The sequence below is a fragment of the Ammospiza nelsoni genome, chromosome 18, assembly GCF_027579445.1.
Source record: "Ammospiza nelsoni isolate bAmmNel1 chromosome 18, bAmmNel1.pri, whole genome shotgun sequence".
Classification (NCBI taxonomy): domain Eukaryota; kingdom Metazoa; phylum Chordata; class Aves; order Passeriformes; family Passerellidae; genus Ammospiza; species Ammospiza nelsoni.
In genome coordinates this window covers 11,666,703-11,686,321 of record NC_080650.1, presented here as the reverse complement: position 1 = coordinate 11,686,321, position 19,619 = coordinate 11,666,703, and the positions used below count along the sequence as shown (strand labels likewise).

General features: G+C 41.0%; 1 protein-coding gene across 1 annotated transcript in view; it reads left to right on the top strand.

The window, feature by feature from the left end:
- Window positions 1-19,619, top strand: part of CABIN1 (calcineurin binding protein 1) — a 116,619-nt gene that overhangs the window by 89,342 nt on the left and 7,658 nt on the right. The window contains exons 33-35 of the mRNA XM_059485268.1: window positions 890-1,531; window positions 1,966-2,040; window positions 11,642-11,936. Of these exons, the coding sequence (XP_059341251.1) occupies window positions 890-1,531; window positions 1,966-2,040; window positions 11,642-11,936 (1,012 nt within the window). The remainder of the gene's footprint in view (window positions 1-889; window positions 1,532-1,965; window positions 2,041-11,641; window positions 11,937-19,619) is intronic.

The following is a 19,619-nucleotide window of genomic DNA, read 5'->3' as shown; positions in this document are numbered from 1 at the left end:
GCAAGACAAACCCAGACAGCTTGGACAGTCTACATGCCTAGACACTTTTCACTGCTAGTCCTTGACAGCACCACACTTATTATTACATATAATTGTAATGTAGATTTCATTTTTAAAAGTCATACAGAAGCTGATCAGTTTCCAGGTTAAGGGATCTGGATATTGGAACTTTGCTTTGTAAATACATTCAAGGAAGAACTTGTTCCTAAGGGTTTTCTAAGTTAACAGGCTGTAGGTTTAACCAACTAAAAAAAACATGGTCAAGAACACTGGAACTCTGTATATTAAATAGTTTGTTCATAAATCTGGATGTAAGAGTTGTATCATTATCAATTTTTGAAAGAAGAGATGATGTACTGAGGTTTTCTACCTTTGGAACTTCACCAAAGTAAAGGTACAAAAAGTAAAATACTACAGCAGGGTTTTGCCTACTTCTTGATCTATTAACAAGAAGGTTCTGTAAGAATAACAAAAGGAAAGAGTCTTAAACTTGAGCTTGATCTGCAGCTGCCAAAAGAAACAGATTTGGTTTTGATTTCAATATGTTAGAAGAAAAATTTGTGCAGTTAAAACCTTGGATTTCATTTAGTTGGATCCCTTAGCATGGACTGAAGTAGTGAGGGAAAATAAACATTGTGGCTTCAGTTCAGCCTGAGCTGTTGACACTTCTCTGTGGTTGTTTTCACTTATTAAAATACTTCTAATTGTAAGATTTGTGGCCTGGATTAATTAATATTGAGGAACAAATAAGAATTAACATAGAATAAATGCATTTTCTTCAGCAGAAGCAGTAATGAAAGGTACTGGTCAATATTCATGATAGTCACAGCTGTGCTCAAATGCTTTTTGATTTCAATGATAACAGAGAAGAATGATTTCTTTTATTAAGGTTTCAGAAGATCAGGGTTCCAAGTCTTCTAGCCTTGCTTCAGGAAGGATGACAACAGACGTGTCCAATAAAAGTAGTGCAGAAGAGGGTAAAGATGTGCTCCCCAAAAAGGCAGCTCTGTCAGATGGAGCAGTGCATGGTACTGAGAATGGAGTGAAGGAAGCCACCCAGGGACAAATCCCCCATGCTATGGACATATTGGAACAGGAGGACAGGAGTGACAAGGAGACTAAAGAGCTTCCTGGCCCTGGTTCAGCTGAGCCCATGGATCTTGATGGCTTTTCCAGTGACCCTGACAAAATTGATTCTTGCTGTAAGCGCGGCGAGCCGGAGCGGCTGCAGCCCGGCCGGAGCTCCAAGGACAGGGCTCCCGAGAGCAGGACTCCAGAACTTTCCTTGGAGGAGCTCAGCATCAGCTCAAAACACCAGCAGCAGGCAGCTAAAGGAACAATTCCAGCAGCACCTACAGAAGAACCTGTCCAGAGGTCAAGCAGGAAGAGGAAATTACTTGAGGATGTGGAGTCTGGAAAAACACTTCTGCTCGATGCTTACCGAGTGTGGCAGCAGGGCCAGAAAGTCATGGCCTATGACCTGGGCAAAATTGAGAAGATCATGTCTGAAACATACATGCTGATTAAGCAGGTATTTAATTTAAGAAATGATTCATTTTAAGAAATTATTAATTGTCATTTCTCTATGTGGCCTCAGATTTCAGGATATAACAGGAATTGCTAAACCAAGCCCTTTATCTGTTTAAAACCTTCCTAAAGAACCATTCCTTTGACAATGCCATTGCTGGGGATAGGGAGTAGGACTCTCCATCTTTTAAAACTAAATTTCTGAAATGAGTTAAGAGCTGTAGTGCCACTTACATGGTGTTTGTTCAGCTAAATGTTAGTTTGAATTGAGAGAGCTGAGTATTTATCTTTGGGGATGTGCTCCTGAATAATTTAAGGTTAGCATTTTGCTGTAGAACTGCTGCTTCCATGCTCTACATCCCCATTTCATCTCAATTTAATTAGATTTATAGATGAGCTAAGTAATTATGACTTCATTAGTTGTGGTTCTGTGTTCAGGTGGATGAAGAAGCAGCACTTGAACAGGCAGTCAAGTTTTGCCAGGTGCATATGGGAGCGTCAGCACAGAAACAGGTAAGCTCTGAAGCCTTTGAGTGCTGATTTTATGAGTCTGTGCAGGCTCAAAATCTATTGCTGAGTGTCTGCAGCACCTAGAAATGCCTACTTGCCTTGTATTGGTGCCATCTGCATTAGCAGGAAGATCACCCCTTTATTAGTGTCAGTGCTGCTGTTTATAACAGGCTTGCAGGATTGTTTTCATGCCCAAAAGCTTTTGGGGAAACCCTAAACAATCTTCAAATTGAAATATTTATGGCATACTACAATTTCCCTAGTGTCCACATCATACCCAGCATTTCATGGATGGTAATTACTTCTCTCTGCTCCCTAAGGGCTCCAACCTCATCAGCTCTTGCCTTGCTGGCATTGCACTCTGCTCTGAGATACCAGATAGATTTTCTTTAACTCTGTTAAAAACAAACTGTTACTCAGTTTGTTTTAGCTTGTAGTTTCTGGGTTTACTCAGCAAACAATTATAATAGCTTTAAATGGATCATTATTTATCAGTTCTTAATGTGATATCAAGGCCAAGAAGAAAACTGGATGAATGACATATTTATTGGTGTTCATTTTGCAGCCCCAAAGTATTTACTAGATTTGTATTTTTCATAATTTTTGTTCAGTTAAAATGTGCTTTTGTTAATGCATCTCTTAGCCGAGTAATAGGAGAGGATGTAAGAGGAAAGGGAGGTTTTTTCTTTATTAGGTTTTCATGGAAGTGACTTTCTCCAATTTGTGCCCCTCAGGAAGTCAGTAACATTGTTCCATTGAACTATAGAAATGAAGAGAAATGTCAAGAGAGGTATTTAGTACAAGTGTTGGCTTGCTTGTATTCTGGTATTTCAGGTTTTAATTTTTTTTAATAAATAAATGTTAGCTCAGCATGGTAAACCTTTTTTAGTTTATTTTGGGGAAAAAATAGACATCATCACACTGTGATTTATGACTTCAAAATAAAAAGAATTTGCTAGAAAGCTTCTTTAAAAAGTAATGTCACTGTTGCTTTTTTGGATGTGTTCACCTTTTTAAAAAACACTCACCAAATTCCCCTTTATCAACCCAATTCCTTGCTGGGCTTTCTTGAAGCTTCTGGGAATGTCACTGCTATTCCAGTTCTTGCAGCAGTCAGCAGGTACTCAGGCATGTAGCAAAACATGAGAATGGTGAAAAACCTGCACACAAACTGATCCTGAGAGTAGACACAATAGGTGAGCTAGTATTTAACAGCACTGGGAGCAATAAGATTTCCTGTTAAATCACTTGAAATAAAACATGCCCCTTCACATGCTGCACTTGGAAGCTTTCCCTTTTAGGAAGCGGTCCCAGCTAACGAGGTTATTACATCCTGCACTCTCATTTTGCTCTGCTCCTAGCAGGATCTTGCAAGCTGTGTGAAGCTGCTCCTACAGCACTGTGAATTAGTGTGGAGACACAGGAATAGCCACTCTTGTAGACATCTGTCTGTTTTCAGCAGACTGAATCCTGTTTTATTTAAAATTGGCAAGTATTTGCCTTCTGTAAGCAAATGATGTCATGCTCAGAGCTGCTGCAGCAGGGGGAAATGCTTTGTTCCTGGATGGTTTGAGTGGGTTTGCAGGGCCTGTGGTTCTTCAGGCACTCAGCCCAAGAAATTGACAGTAAAAAAAGAAAAAAGCACAGAATCCACCTTGATATATGCCTTTCTCAGCTGGCTCTTGTATTTTAAAGTTGCAGGCATTATATGGTTTCTTTATGAAAGTTTTCACTTGCTACTAAAATTAGGCATTACTTGAATTCTGGCTTTTCAACTTTGTTCCAGAGCAGTCAGAGATTCTAACCTAAATATTTAACAACAATATTCAAACCTCTCCAGGCACAAGCAGGAAACAATAGAGCAGTCATGAGAGGAGCTGGACAAAGTGGGTCCTTACACTTCTGTGAGCAGATCTAATCTTTTTAATGGCTTGGCAAGGCTGTGACCCTTTGACTTGGTTTCAGAAATCCTCTCTGGTTCTTATGAGTGTTTTGAGCCAATGAGAGGCACATCACCTACAAAATCAGCTAAAAACATGGAAGATGGCTGAGAAAGAAGCTTTGAAGAAGGCAGAAAATTCAGAGCTACAAAACCTTGCCATGATAAGTTCCAGTGCTCCTGGAGGACTGGAGAAATTGGAGTGATTTCCATCAATTCCAGAAATTGATATAAAATTATGTTCTGTGTAAGTTGCTGGGACATATCTTTCAGTATTCAATATTAATATTTTTTTAGTGATATATTAATCAACTCCAGCACAATTTGGTTCACAATTCACAGAGTGGTGATGCAACATTTTTAAGTGCTGTTGTGGAGAAAGGTATGGCCAAAAGGAATTCCTCCAGTTTTTGTCCTTTTCCCTTTAAATTCTTAAGTGTGAATAAGACTTTTGATATAAGCTATCAAATGGGCTGAAATGCAGTGGTGGTGGCTGAATCTTTAACAATCAAGTAACTAAAGTTACCCTGGAGATTAATTGACCTTCTGAGCAAGCAGCATTTTGAAGGTTTCTTGTTCTTTTCTTTGATTTTTCTGTCTGAGAATGTTATCTAAAAGATTTGCAAAGATCCTGAAAGCAGTCATCTCAGTTGCTCTGAGTTATATTTTTAGTCTTGCCAACTGTGATTTTCATATGAAATTAATGGTCCCTGGAAATGGAGTCCTTGTTGGGGGAGGAGGAAAGATTGAGGCAGACTGGTTTGATTTTGAGTTAGCATTGTACTTAAATACCTTGTCCTGAGGACCAAGGAGGGGACATGTTGGCAGAAAGCAGAGCTGAGCATTCTAGATAATTAGAGAATTCCTAATTAGCCTTTCCATTGACTGCCTACAATTGCTCTTGGGAAATTCTTCATTTTCTGCTGTTAAGGACATATTGACATGGGAAAGGTATTGCATTACAAGCTAAGGATGGAGCTTTGTATTGCACAGAATATTCTGTAAATGCACCTGGAGATACTTTAGTTTAAGAGCCCATCTGTCTTGTGTTTTCCTGCAATCTGAAAAGGTATTTTTATTACTGTGGACTTAATATTGAATTCCTTAATACTAAAAGTACCCCTTTCACCAGTGCTGAAAGACAAGACAGTTAGAACTCAGTGGTTGTGTGTTGGGATCTAATGTACCACTAATCCTGAGAACTGAATTTATATAAAACAAATACTTTCAAACATTGTAAAAATCAACATTGCACACAGGGCTGGATTTAACATCTCTAAAAATACAAGAGTGTTCAGAGGCAAAGTTCCAAAATGCCACTGAGTCTCTGCTCCTGGGTTGTGACCCCTGAGAGTTGGGACTCTATGTAGAAAGCCCTGGTAACGGGTAGTGTTGTAGGAGCTGAAATTTCTATTGGCTCTTCAAGGTATAGTATATCATCCAAATGTCATGAGAAGGGGCTATTTCAACATTGCTGAGTTATTTAAGACTCACTGCTGCCTTAGCCAAAAAATCCTTGCTCTGGGACCAGCTCCATCCCTGAAGTGTCGGGGAGAGAAAGGAAAATTTCAACTGCTCTTTGCTGCTCCATCTGCCAGGCCTTGAGCTCTCCCTGCTTGGTTCTGGCTGCCCAAATTCTCCTTTTCACCTTTTGCTTCACTCAGCTCCTCCTCAGGAGCACAGCCATGGCCACCTTCTCCCCCTGGCTGCTGCCAAGCTCCAGGTGCTTTCCCCATTTCCCTCTGTCAACCTCCAGTCAAAACACATCAGCAGATTTCAGTGTCAGCTCTAATTAAAAGTGATGCTTCGTGGAGCTACCAGCAGAATCAAAACAATGACTTTTATTACAAACACAATCAGGTTATGCAAATGAGCCTTTCAGGCTCCTGGCAGGCTGCCAGGGTGATCCCTGATTTTATAAAAAAGTTTTGCTGCTGTTGTAATAGAAAAGTGTTGTTTTATATAGAAGTGTTGTAGTATAAAGGTGCTGGTTTAGTTCTCTTCCTGCCCTTCTCTAGTTCAGAACAGGTAACTGTGGTCTTGTTTTCTCCTTCCGCCAGTGTTTGTCCCTTCCCAGGGCTGATCAGTAGTTTGAATCCACAGCTGCAGAATTTTTTGGGGTCATTGGTGGGTTTGATCTGTTTTATCTTTTCCCAGGGCTGGTGATCAGTAGTCTGAATCCACAACTTCATGCTGCAGAATTTTCTGGGGTCATTGGTGGGTTTGATGTGTGAGGGCTGTGCTGAACCCACACACCAGAAGCTCAGATGGACTCTGGAGCATGGCTCTGGTGCTGGGACCTTACAGGGAATGTGATATTTCACTTGGAACAGGAAAACATTTTCTGCTGTGAGTGAAGCTAGAGGGCACTCCCATGGATTTTTCCCCTTCTGCTGTGGAATGCAGTCAGCACTGCAGTGACATGGGCTCTCAGGCATTTTTCTTCAAGGAGAAAACTTGAGAGTGACTTCTTTGAACTGCCTTGGGTGTCTAGAGCGTTTTCTTCTCAAATTCTCACATTAAAAAAAAACCACAAAGCAACAAACCACCAAGCTGTTCTCTTCAGGAAACAGCTAAAAGCCTTCTGTAAAGGCACTTTGCTGGGAATGGGAGGAGATTAGGAGAATATTAAATAATTAGAAAATAATCATCTTCTACCTCATGTGTTTTCTCCCCCTTTTTGTTCCACCCACATGCTGCTAATTTTCATCTTTTCTTCCTGCACATCAAGACGTCAGAGACTGCTTACAGAAAAAGTTGTTTTTCCTGAGTTGTCTGTATGCTTTATTAATGCAGCAAAGCTGACAAGGAAGGAGGGGGAAGGAGGAGGTGGGGATGGGGGGGACAAAAGGACGAGCTCTTTCATGGTCTCCTACCAAAGGGTGACCATTTTGCTCACTGTTGCATTTGCCAGTTGCCATGGCATCCCCCTCTCACTCTATCCTGGAGGTGTATTCTTGATATAATTAACAGCTCTCCTCCTTCTGTCTCCTGCAGAAAGCAATCATTAAGTGAACATGAAGGAAAGAAAAGACACTTTTTATCTTTTACTTTGGATATTAATGGTTTTCATCCTGCTACCTGGTCTCTCTTGGTCCAATAATGATGTTTTTGTGTATGGAAGTGTTGCTGTAATATGGCTGCAGGACATTGAGCCCCTGCTTGCATTTGTGTTAATGGGGGGGTTTAATTAGGCTAAAGTTCAATTTTATGTGTGTAAACCTTTGTTATTTTCTGTATATTAAGTGGTCTTGGGAAATACAAGGCTCTTCAGAATCCTGATCATGGATATTACTGCTATTTGTGATGCACCTAGAAGAAAACTTCCAAATGTTATTTATTTCAAATGCTGCTGTAGAGAGATTGAGGGGAAAAAAAAGAATGGGCAGGCATAATTTAATTAAAACACAATATTGAGCAGGAATTGGGGTGGTAGTACTGTGGAATGTGGCCAGCATATTCCTGTGTGACAGGGGATGTTCTGGTGTCCTTTTAAAAATAAACACCTTTGTGTGAGGTGGGTTCTGACTTCAGTCCCACTAGAGTGCTAAACTCAGGCATGGGAGTAATTGAAAAAAAAAGAAATCACAAGAAAATGTTATGTAACAGTTGCAGTTCCAGCATCTTTCATTAGGAAACTTTTATTGGGAAAGCTGTCACTTTCCCTTTCTGGAACATTTGGTTGTTAATTTTTCCCACAGCCACAGAGCAGTGAGCTCTCCCAAAAGCAGGAGTGGGAAGGTTGCTGGAGGATTTCTTTGTGTTTCAAAATGTGCTTTTTAAAAACAGCAAGTATGGTAAAAACAGAGCCTTGGTCAGGTTCTCTGGTTTATGACTTCACAGGCTGCAAAGTAAATTTTTGCTCATGTTTTATCTTAATGCTGGATTTCTTTTAGCTGCTGCTCAAGTGCCTCTCTGGGAAACTGTAGGGAGCTATTTTTTCCAGTAACATCTGTGAAAAAATTCTGCACTTTTGCTGATAATTTTATTGGTGAAAGGCTGTCCCAGTGCTGGATTTTCAGCATTTTCCTTACTTGTTTTTACATCAGCTTTCAACATGGGAAGGGTTTGTCCATCACCTCTGTGAGGCTGAATGAACTCTTTGAGGAGTGTGCTGAAATAATCCAGGTTCTAACAAATAAAGAGAAAGTCAGAATTAATCACAATTCACACAGGCATCCATCCTAGTTACTCATTTACATTTCAGCTTTTTACATTCTTCAAAATGAAAACAGTTTTTGCTAGGTTTTTTAAAGAGAATTAAGATAGTGGGCTCTTTATGGAAGCAGTGGATCATCCATGACACCTCATTTGGATATTAATAATAAGCCTTAAATATTTCTTCTACCCACTTTGATATGGTAGTCAATACAAAAATAGTGCTGCAAACCCTTCAGTACCTCATGTTTTTTAAAAAATCTAGAAGGAAGTCCAGTCTTGACTAGAGGAACCTGTAATTACAATGAAAGACAGGGAGAAATCAGATAAGAGTTTTTATCTTAATTCAGTTATATTCACATGTTCTGTAAGTAACTTTAAATGTTAGAAAATATCCTTTTCTTCTTGGTGACTAAAGGCACTCTGTAATAGTGGTGGTAACAGAGGCACTGAGTGTGGTGAGGTGGATTGGAGAGGGGAAAAGGAGAAGTTCTGAGTCACAACTGACTGAGATTTGGCTTAGTACCACAGCAAAGCAAAAACTAAAAAATAATCTTCTGATGAGAAACCACATAAAACACTGGTGAAGGTTTGTCACTGCCTCTCCATTTCCTACTGTCTGTCTGTGGAAAACAATCTTTATTGTGCCCTACTGGTGCTTTAGCAGTACAAATAGATGAACAAAAGGCTTCTGGTAAATCCAGGACTGCTGTGGTGAGTTTTTCTGGGTTTATTTCTCAGCTGGGTGTTTTTAGGTCCTGTTTTCCTGGAGATCTGCAGGATGATGAAATGTGGCCCCATAAGTGCTGAGCAGTGGAGTTGGTGACATTCCCTGAGCTGCCTGTTGTGAGCAGCATCACCTGCTCATCAGAGGTGTGGGATTCTTGCCCCTACACTAAACCCAAAATCTTTTAAAGAACCTGTGCCTCACTCTGCTGCTCATCTGGGCTTTGTGCCTCCAGCTTTTGGATGGTCTGCAGCTCCTGAGTGCAGTACAAACACACAAAGCAGTTTAAATCCCTTTTCTTAAGGCTCTGTGAGTTACACAGTGCACAGTAACCAACAATGGGGTTTTAGTGCTTGGCTCTGATTTTAAAGAGAGCTTTCTCCTTTTTCTTCCACTCCTATCCCCTCTTTTGAAAACAAAAACAAAATCAGCATAAGATTTTTTTGTTTTTCCTCCCAAACTCTTTGTTTCATTGGATTGAAAAGAACCTGTCTGTTTACAGCAGCTTGAGACAACTCTTCACCAGGTCACATCTGGAAAATTCCCTGTAAAGTATAAACACAATAATCCTGGTGTTGCTTTCTTTAGTTTAAGGCTGCACTTTTTGACTACACATTGGAATTTTCAGTCATGGTTTTCCTGAATCAGAAACATCACGTTTCTTTATTATTTTTGTATTTTTATTATTTTTTTGTAAATGAAATGTTTTTTAAGCTTTATTATTTTTTTGTAAATAAAATGATCCTGAAGAACCTTGTATTCTCTGGAAAAAGAGCTGGGATGCTTCATCCTGGTGAGGAGAATAAGAGAGGATAAGGTTATAGAATTGCGATTTTCAGCAGAAAGGAAGGAACCAGACAAGAGGCACCAGTTAAACTTGCAGCAAGAGAAATTTGGATTAAATGATTGGAAACAAATGTTCACTGGGAAAGTGGTAAAACACTAGAAAGGGGCCTGGAGAGGGTCTGGAATCTCCTTGGCAATATCTGGGCTGGGCTGGCCCTGGCCCCAGTGAGCTGATGGAACTGCGAGGTTGGGCTGGAGACCTCCAGAGGTCCCTTCCAGCAGCAATTATTCCATAGGCTCCACTCTCTCCAATCATTTTTCATCTGAATACCATCCAAATACTGCTGAGTTACTTTCCAAATGTCCTTTTTCTGGCTCTGCAAATAGCTGTGCATTTTTGTAGAGATCTGAGGTGCAGATCCATTTTTAACATCTATGTACCTAAGTAGTACCTTCCTGTGTTTCTCCAGAAAAAAATCTGGATACAATACAAGCACAGAAATGTCAGGTTCTACATCACCCATTATGCAAGTTAATGAAGTGCAGGGGTGTGAAGGGCTTTCCCCTTAAATCACAGCTGAAAACATTTCCTCAAGTGATCTCACTTCTAGCTTAAGGCTTGCTCCTGCAGTTCCATTTCCCTCAGGTTTGTGTGATCCCATTTGTGTGTTGAGACCTTTAGTTTTGGAACTGGTGCTTTCAGCACCAGAAACTTGCTGCTTTCAGAGGCAGAACAGACCTTTTTTTGACCCAGTGTGGTAATTGTTGTGAATATAGCTGCTTTATGTTCTTTTTTTTTGTGTGTGTACACCTAGAATCTGGCAGGTTTTAATTGTATGCTTTTTAGAGATTGATTAATCAAGTTCAGGAACTTCAAAAATACATTCTGCCAATTATTTTTTTTAAATGTACTTGTGTGCTCTCTACCTTTGAATTTTAAGTATGCATTTTCTCCACCTGAAAGCTTCTCTCTTCTCTCAGTGAAATTCTACTGACTTTTCTGGCTTTGTAATAAATCTTTGGTCATCTAGGATATTAGGGTCCAATTTGATTTTACATTTGACAGCTGAATCCTGTTTCTGTTACAGACATTCTTGCTCTTATCACCATGGTTAAAATGAGGGGTTTTTTCTTGCTAGAGGTATAAGGCAAACAATTAAACATCTGAGAATTCTATTTGACTGCATTTTTTATGGTCCAATAAATCTCCATTAAATGAGAGTGTAGAGAGTGTAAAATAAATGCTTTCTGTGGCCTCACAAGCAAGAATACTTTATTTGATTACTGATAAAAGTTACAGAGAAGATAGTCATTTTATGGGTGCTTTTATTCCCTTCTTTGGTGAATTTATGTCCCACTTCTACCTTCTGTCTGTATAATAAATGACACTGCATTCAATTTTTAGCATGGCTTTGGAGGGGAGCACTGCTCCTGGTGCCTCCCTGAGCCTGCTTCAGCTGGACCTCAGTGCTATCAGTTCTGCACTTGTCAGGAATTCATGGTTTGGAGTTATGCTCATCTCTTATTTCACAAGCTAATACTTTTTCTATTTTCTCCATTTCTTCTCACATCATTCACTAAGAATTATTTCTTGTGATAATTTGCAAAGTCTCTTAAAGCAGTGCAGATCTGTTTTTTCAGGTCAAGCACTTGTCAATGTATTTTTAAATGAAAGAAATATGTTTCTGTTTACAGGAGATTGTAACTCGTGCTTAATTACAGAGTTCAGGGAAGCATGTTACGTTGTGAGGGATGTGTTAAATTAAACTTTGTAAATGTGAATAAGTGTTCAAGTGCTAGTTTGATAAACAGACCATAAAGAACAGAAAAATAATCCATAAAGGAGAAAAGACTTCTTTAGAATAGTGATTGAGTCATTGTTCTATTATATTCACTTTAAAGTGAGTGTTTTCTGTCCATGAAATGAGCTGCTTGCAGGTGGCACAGTCAGTGCCCTGCAGGGTTTTTCTCACTGCTGCCCCTTTTCCGTGCAGGCCACAGGAGAAGCGCCCACAACCCCAAAGCACCCGAAGGACACCCGGGACAGCTTCTTCCCAGTAGCCCCAGCCACACTGCATCCCACCCCAGTGAATCCAGACACTGTGACTCCTGAAAACCTCCTGAGACTGACCGAGCTGCACTCCAAACCCAAGCCAGCCTCTTCCTCTTCATCCTCCTCGTCCTCGGCGTGCTCGGTGCCGCCCGCGCCGGAGCCGCAGCGGGAGCCGGAGCAGCCCCGGGGCCCGGGCACAGAGGCTGCCCCCAGCATGGGGGATGCTGCTGCTCCTGGTAAGTCTGAGCCAGGGAGCTCCTGCTGGCCCCCTCTGATCACATTCCACACGCTGAGCTAGTGCCTGAGCTCTGGTTCTGTCCCCTTTTCTCATTGCTACACCATGCTCAAAAACCAAGACAGGTTTGTGTCTTGGTCCTGGAGTGAATCTGTATAATCAATACATTAATTTATGGGGTAGATTAAAAGAGTGACCACTCTATGTAATTTGTATGTGAAATCATGAAATAGCAGCCAGAAAATAGTCATCTCTCTTAGAGAATTGAAGCCTCTAGCAGCATTCAAATGAAAATTATTTTGCTTTCCTCAATGAGTTGAGGCTCCATTTCTTCTAATATTTAAAAAGATTTTTTTTTTTAAGTGATTACAATTAAAATGAACTGGTGAGCAGCCTAAATCTGTCTTAGAAGTGCTTGATGAACATAATTAGCTGTGCAGCTCTCACTGCCCAGCATATGTGAGTGTGGAGATACATAACACTGATGAACAAGATTCTGCATGGAAAGTTAGCTTATCATCACTATTATGTTTCACATTGCAGAAAAGAAGCATCTGACAGGACCAGAATGTTGGAATATGTTATTTATAGCCCTGGTGTGGTTATGTGCCAGGTTAGAGCACAGGAAAGGATTGAAGAAGCCAAACAAATGTTATTTATTCCATAGCATGATTGTGTGCTTTGTTGGTGACTGTATTATGTAATTGGTCCTATACAGTTTTCTAGATGAGGAAAGAATAGATGAGAATGCTGTCATTTGCTTTAGTGCTGTCATGGCAGGCTGGCTTGTTAGCAGACAAAAAGTCTCTGTGCTGGGCAATACTGATCCACTTTGGGGAGTGAAGTGAGATCAGACCCAGTTTCAGACTTGCCCAGAGAGGTGGATGGCAATATTTGTGGGACACTGTGCACGTTAAGGTGGCACAGCACCTGCCATGGGCTGTGCTTTGTTGCAGCTTTAGCAGAAGCACTGTCTGAAAAAGCATCTGCTGCTGCCTGTGCTCACTCCATCTGTTTACAAGGCTGGGCCCAGCACTACTCACAAAATGCCTTAGACAAGTCAGGGGAGCCCAGATAAAGTTATGAATGAACCACATAGAGAACAGGTATTGTGGAAAATGATGCATGAAGAATCAGTGGATATAGTGTCCAGATCTGTGAGACAGGATGGTTTCTTAGTTTGGAGTTGTGACTTTGTAAAGTTTTGTCTTTATACTCCTGGTATGTCATTTCTTTCCTTATGTAATCAGCCTTGTTATTGGAATGCACAGTCTGAATTCATCAGCAGTGAAGAGCAAGTTAGGGAGAAATAGGTTTTCCCAATTTGCTAATCTCTGAGCACAGAACAAAACTGAAATTTAACATCTAGTATCAGCAGCTGTATTGTCTAATTTTCCTTTTCTACAGTTCCAGGGAGAGATTGCCTTAGGAAGGGAAGAGAGAAAAGGGGAGTGATGAGGAAGGAATGGCTCAGTCTCTGTGTAAATTGCATTTGTTACTTTCCTTGGGAAGCAAAAGAATGGAGTTGCCTGGTGTCATAAGATGTCTTGTCTGGCTTGCTCAGCAGGGAGGAATTTGAGTTTGTGCCTAGACAACAGGGGAGGAAAAACTGAATCCTCTGTGAAGCTGTTATGGGCTTGCTAAGGAGCCTGGTGTAGGAATGACAATGCTGATAAGAACTCAGGCATTCTTCTGGCTTTCAAACAGAGCTCAGGAGCATTTCTGATGTGCCTTCCTCTCTGCAACTCCCCAGGCCACGTTGCAGTGATTGGAACATTTATTGTAATCTTTTGACTTTCTGGGCTTTGTTGAGGTTGTAGAGTTAGATATTGTTCATTCTCCTTTGATGCTTTCTATACATCATTTTGGTTGAGGGAGATGGAAGGGCTAGCTGCCAGAATTACACCCCTGAAACTGAACATCAAGAGGATCTCTCCGCAAAGCTCAGTGCTGAATGCCTGAGTTGTATCTGGCTCTCAGCCCTACCTGACAGGTCATTTCTCTAGCTGAGAGAGACACCAATTACTGCTGTGGCCTCTCTTCCTCTTTTCTTTTTAATTCTCCTACCTTTGCATCCACCTTCTCTAAAAAGAATTGGTTATAATTCTGTTACAACCCTTTTTCATCTGCCTTCCTTTAGTTCTGCTTGGGTAAAAACTCCTCCCATTTTTAGAGTAAACTGTTTCCAACTTTGTTGTCTCATAACCTCTACCTGCACCTACTTATTCGTGTGGAAGTATTACACATCAGAGAGTATTAGCTGCTCTCATTTTCTCTGATTTCACCCAGGAAAAGGAGTTGTTTTTCCAAGCATTGTTGATGCTGTGCCACTCATTTCTGATGTAAATTTTGTTTTGTAAATGTTTTCCTGAGGTTTTCTCTGGTTTATGACTGAAGGTGCAGAGCACAGCAAGATGGAGTCCAGCAGCAGAGGGGTGATGGTGGCAGTTTCAGCAAAACCTTCCTACATTTGGGTAAAAATGTGCTTGGGACTCTGAGCCTGCCTAACATTTCTCTGGGGAAGCTAAAATAGGACAATTAAGGTAAATTCTCTCCAGCCTGTCACACTCTTCCAGTATTACATGGCTCTAAATTGCTGAAAAATCCTGACATTTTCTTCTTGGCTGTCCTTATTGCAATAATGATTTTTATGAGGAATGAGCAGGAAGACATTTACATTTGAGTTCTGATAGTAAGAGAAGATTTTTATACCTGGAATTATTTAAAGTTCTGTGTTTTGCTTAAAACTAGTTATTTGCCAAGTTGGAATATAAAATCCAAGTAGAAGACTCCCCACTATTAATTTTTTGTCCATTTAAGGCCTGAGCAGTTCAATATAAAAGCAAGGTCATGATAAAGCTGTCCAAAGTTAGAAATTCAAAGCTGGGGAAGACAATTCTTTGTGTTGTGCAGGGAAGTGGCACTCCACAAGCCATGGGAATATCCTACTGTAATTTCACATGTTTGTGAAATGGGCACAATAGGGGAAGTAGAGGTGTAAATATAGCTCAGCCTGTAGAACTTTGAGAGTTTCAGAAGCACAAGAAATAAATACAAGTGAGGACAGTTGTGTGGAAAGATGAGCAGATTATTGCACACAGAGCAATGAAGTTAAATTGTTTGAGTGTGTGCAGGCAGCTGCAGAATCCTTGAAAGGCAAATGTTCCAAGTAAAGAGGGATTTGAAGTGGGAAATCCTAAGAATTCAATAACACTCAGCAGTGTTGGAATGTGACATTTCACCCTGTAGGATAACTGGGTGCTGGAGTCACAGGAGAGCTTTGAGGCGTCAGGAGCATCTTTTCCCTGAAGTCTGCAACTTAATTTATTTTAGCAACTGATACATGACTTTAAGTTCTCAGAGCCTGAGGAGACTGAAGGTTTTCCTAAGGCCTCACTACAGAGAATGTAGACCATCATTTTGCACTGGCAGCATCTCTTTTATTAAAACATTGCATGGCACAAGGGCCCACCTCGATTCCTTGCAGTTTCTGGATACCAAACATCAGTGGACACCCACAATTCCTGTTCCTGGGTGAAATAATGGTGGAATAATTCCTGTTCCTGGGTGAAATAATGGTGAAATGATTCCTGTTCCTGGGTGAAATAATGGTGAAGTAATTCCTGTTCCTGGGTGAAATAATGGTGGAATAATTCCTGTTCCTGGGTGAAATAATGGTGAAGTAATTGCTGTTCCTGGGTGAAATAATGGAGATTGTACTTTGCCATCAGAAGTTGAGCTTAACCTCATACTGGTCTCAGTGGCTCCTGAGTTTGCTTGTCATGGATTTCCAAAGACAAACACAGATTTTAGGAGGCTGTAGTTCAGTGTTTTGACAACTTTTCCTCTTACACAAAAGTATTTGGCCCTGTTGTCCATTTCTTATTCTAACTATGCATTTCAATTCAAGTTTTCAGGTACTTTTTAAGTGACTGTAAGTAGTAACATTCAACCCTCTTAATTGCAGTCAGTGTTTTACCTTGTTTTTTCTGTTGAATTCAAAACTGTGCTGTAGAGCACAGAGTTTTCTCAACAAATGACTCAAAAAAAGATTAAACAGAAAAAAGTTAAGCAGACCAGGGACCTGTGGCCTCATGTGAGCTCCCTTCAGATGGCAGTTACCTGGCAAGGAGCTTCTCTCTTCAATGCATGTGTTCTTCTACTCTGTTTCTTGTGGCACTTGTGTGCATCTCACTTTCACTACTTTCTCCTCAGTTTCTTGAGGAGAGTGTTGATTTGTTGACTTATTCTGGCTTTTGACAGCTCTCTTCCTCAGTTCCCAAGGCTGGATTTCTCCTGGGCTTTAAAACATCTTTAAATGCTGGGGTAGAAGCTCCTGCCCACCTGTGAGTGCCTGAAGTCACCAGTGGGGATCAGCCAGGCTTCCCCAGTGAGCTCTGCAGCACTCTGTGATCTCTTGCTGCTTCAGCCTCCCTGGCTCTGCTATTCTCACTTCCCCTTGTCTCATCCATGCTTTTTGTGAAGCTTTTTATTTTTCACAATGGGTGCACTCTGAAAACAACTTGACTGCTGAATGCCAGCAGGGGTTTCCTGTTTGTGAATGACTTCTTAATTCCTTTTTGCAGTGCTCAGACAGTACCAGTCAGTGATGGCTCTTCCTCTTCCCTTTGGAAATGGTGCTGATTTACCTCCCGTCGAAACAAACTCATTGCACAAGAAATTTTCAGTACACTTAATGTCTGTTTCTGATATCTACACTTCAGATTCCTGAAGTTTTATTTACTCAATCCAGTGTAGTGCAGAAAATCTTTTGACATTAAAACTGTCATAATTTTATGTACCTGTTAGATCAGTAAGAACAAATAGGGCAGAGGCTGGTGAGGTGATGGTTTGAAGGGTTTAGCACTCAGGGCAAGTCTGTGCTCCAGGAGCCTCTCTAGCCCTGTGCACTTTTAAATCTCCCTGAAAATCCTGAAGAGCCATTGCCCTGTGGATGTCTTGCTCTACTGAAACACATTTTTGGAGATTTTTGTAAAGCAGCATGGTAGCAATGCTTTATGGTTGCAATATGGTTCAGTTTCACTAGTTTTAGATTGCTGTCAGCAGCATAAAATTTACATATATTCCTGCACAAAGGCAGACTGAAGAGAGATGTAGTTATAAGTCCTCTGCACAGGTATTGTGTTGCTTACAAAGTACTTAGAAAATTGTGGGATGTCATTACATTCACTTGAGAGATTTTTCTGCCAGCTGCTTTTGCTAATTTCCTTGTGCTTAGCTGGCTGTCAGGGCAGAGGAGGGTGAAATCCTGATGCTAAGGGGAAGCTCTTACAGCTTTTGTTAGGCAACTCACAGAGAAATTCCAGAAGCAGGAGACTGCAAATGACTGCTCCTGTCCACAGGTGCTGCTGTGATGCTCTCCAGATGATGTGTCCTTGCTGAGCCAGATATTAAACAAATATCAATTAGCTGTGTTTTGATAAAGCCATTTAAATGTTCATGTAGTTGAATATCAAATTGTTGTCTTTTTGATCCAGGCCCATTGTTTGCTCTTTTAAATTGAAGTTTTGTTAAAAAAAAAAAAGAGAAAGGATTGAACTTCAGGGTTTTTCTTTACCTACCTGCATGCCAGGTTTCTGCACCTCTAGGGCAGCTGGTGGGGGCAGGAAATGGTTTTGGACACAGGAATTAATTCTGCTGTCTCTGCTGTCACACTGGCCCCAGCAGGGCTGTCAGAGGGATCTGGGAGTTAGCATGGGCCAGGGACAATTTCCAGGAAGCACTTTCAAAGCAGCCACCCATTTTAAATGTTAGTCTGTTAATGGTCTGTGACAGCTGAGCTCAGCATTAGGAAGAGTTTTGGGGTATGTCTCATTAGACTGTACAGTACACTCTCCCTGCTCAGGACCCAGTGATAAATATAGCACTGTGCTGTGCTATTGCACTGCAAACTTCTGTTCACCAGACTGCTTGAATTCCTTTTCTTTCAGGGCCAGTAGAACTTGTGTTCTGCAGCTTTTTGCCTCCAAAATTACTCCAATGCTTAATTTTTAACATACGACTTTGTGTGTCAGCTTTGAATGTAATTTCCTGCATTTGGCATTTCAAGTCAAATACTTTCTTTCTACAGCTATATGCACTAAAGGTACTTGGCAGTGCTTTCTTAGAAATAAATTTAATAGCAGGATATTTGGAATGAATTTAGAACAAGCAAGGCTACCAAGGGTACCTGGCACATGCTGTGATGAGCGAGGCAGCCTGGCTGGCTGCTGGGCTGTGCTACCTCATGGCTGAAGGCTCTGTTGTTTCTGTGTTTGTGCATTTCCACTCTGCTCAGCTGAGCCAACCCCTGATCCAGAGCAGTCTTTCTGCTGACTTAGTAGCACAGCTCGTAAGGAAACTCTGAGCTCCTTCAAATTCAGGCTTTCCATGGCCTTTGCAACTGCTATGTGGGGAAAAAAGCTGTATTAATTCCCAGCACACTGGAGAGCAAGGCAGATGGAACAGAGAAAGTGAATTGTTTTCACATTAGTGTTATTCCTTGGAAATGTGGTAAGATACTTCCTCCACTATGTCAGGGAGCAAAGGATCAGATGTGTTTCCATCGGGTGGAAAAAAAATCAAATATTCCCTGCCTTGTACAGCAAATGGGTTGGGAACAGTTTGTGTGCTGTGGGTGGCCACCAGTGCAGAGTAAACCAGTTGTTACTGGGACTGGGAAGAGAAGTGTTCCCTGGGGTCTGGAGGCACACAGAATTCAATCCTTACTCTTTTGAAGCAGCTGGAAGGCAAGGTAGTACAAACCAGCTAAATCCTACTGATTTTCAGTTTTTTGTCTTGACACAGAACTGCTGGGGAAGGGGTTTTGCAGAGGGATAAAGGCAAGTGGTGCAAGTGCATTAAAAGGAATACATAAAAATATGTATTATAAAATATATAAAAATCTATATAAAAATATGTATTCCTTTTTAAGTGCTTTATTTAAGCACTTTAGGTTGTTGTCTGTTCACTTCTCCTTGTATTTTTTTTTTAAATGATGTTCATATTTTGTCCTGGAGTTCAAAGCTCAGCTCCTTCTTCTTTCCCATAATGAAATGATGCTTTGTGCATGCACTCTGTGTTGCCTATATTCTATGCTGTAATACTTCAAACTGCTTCTGTTAGAAACTGGAAAATGTTTTTCCCAGGTGCCGGTCACATTTTCTGGGCTTGTCTTCCAGTTGTAATGTTAGAGGTTTAGTGCATGACTAAAGAATTTTTTTAAACTCCACACAAGATGTTTTATAACACCAATATTAATGCCTCATACCTGATAGCACGATGCAGCCAAATCAGTGAGTGTTCAGTGCAGAGGGACCAGAGCAGCTGCTTGCTGCTTACACTAGCCCTGCTTTTAAACTTTCCCCACATCTTCAAATTGCCAAGGGATTATTTTTGCCGGCGTTATTTTGGCTTTTTCTGTGCAGCAGAATAGCAGAGCGAGCGGTGTGGGTACAGGAGCAGTTGCAGGGTTGTGTAATCAGTGTGTTGATAGTGTGTGGATGAATGCATGTGTGCATTCTGTGCCGAGGAGCTGCGAGAGGATATTAACTGTGATGAAGTCATGAACCCAGGCGCCCGCTATAGGCATCTGCAAACACTGGTTACCCTGGCAACAAGTGGGAAGAGGTTGGAGAGGAAAGCTGGAGTAGGTTGTTGCACTGAATTGTTTCTTCCTCACTAA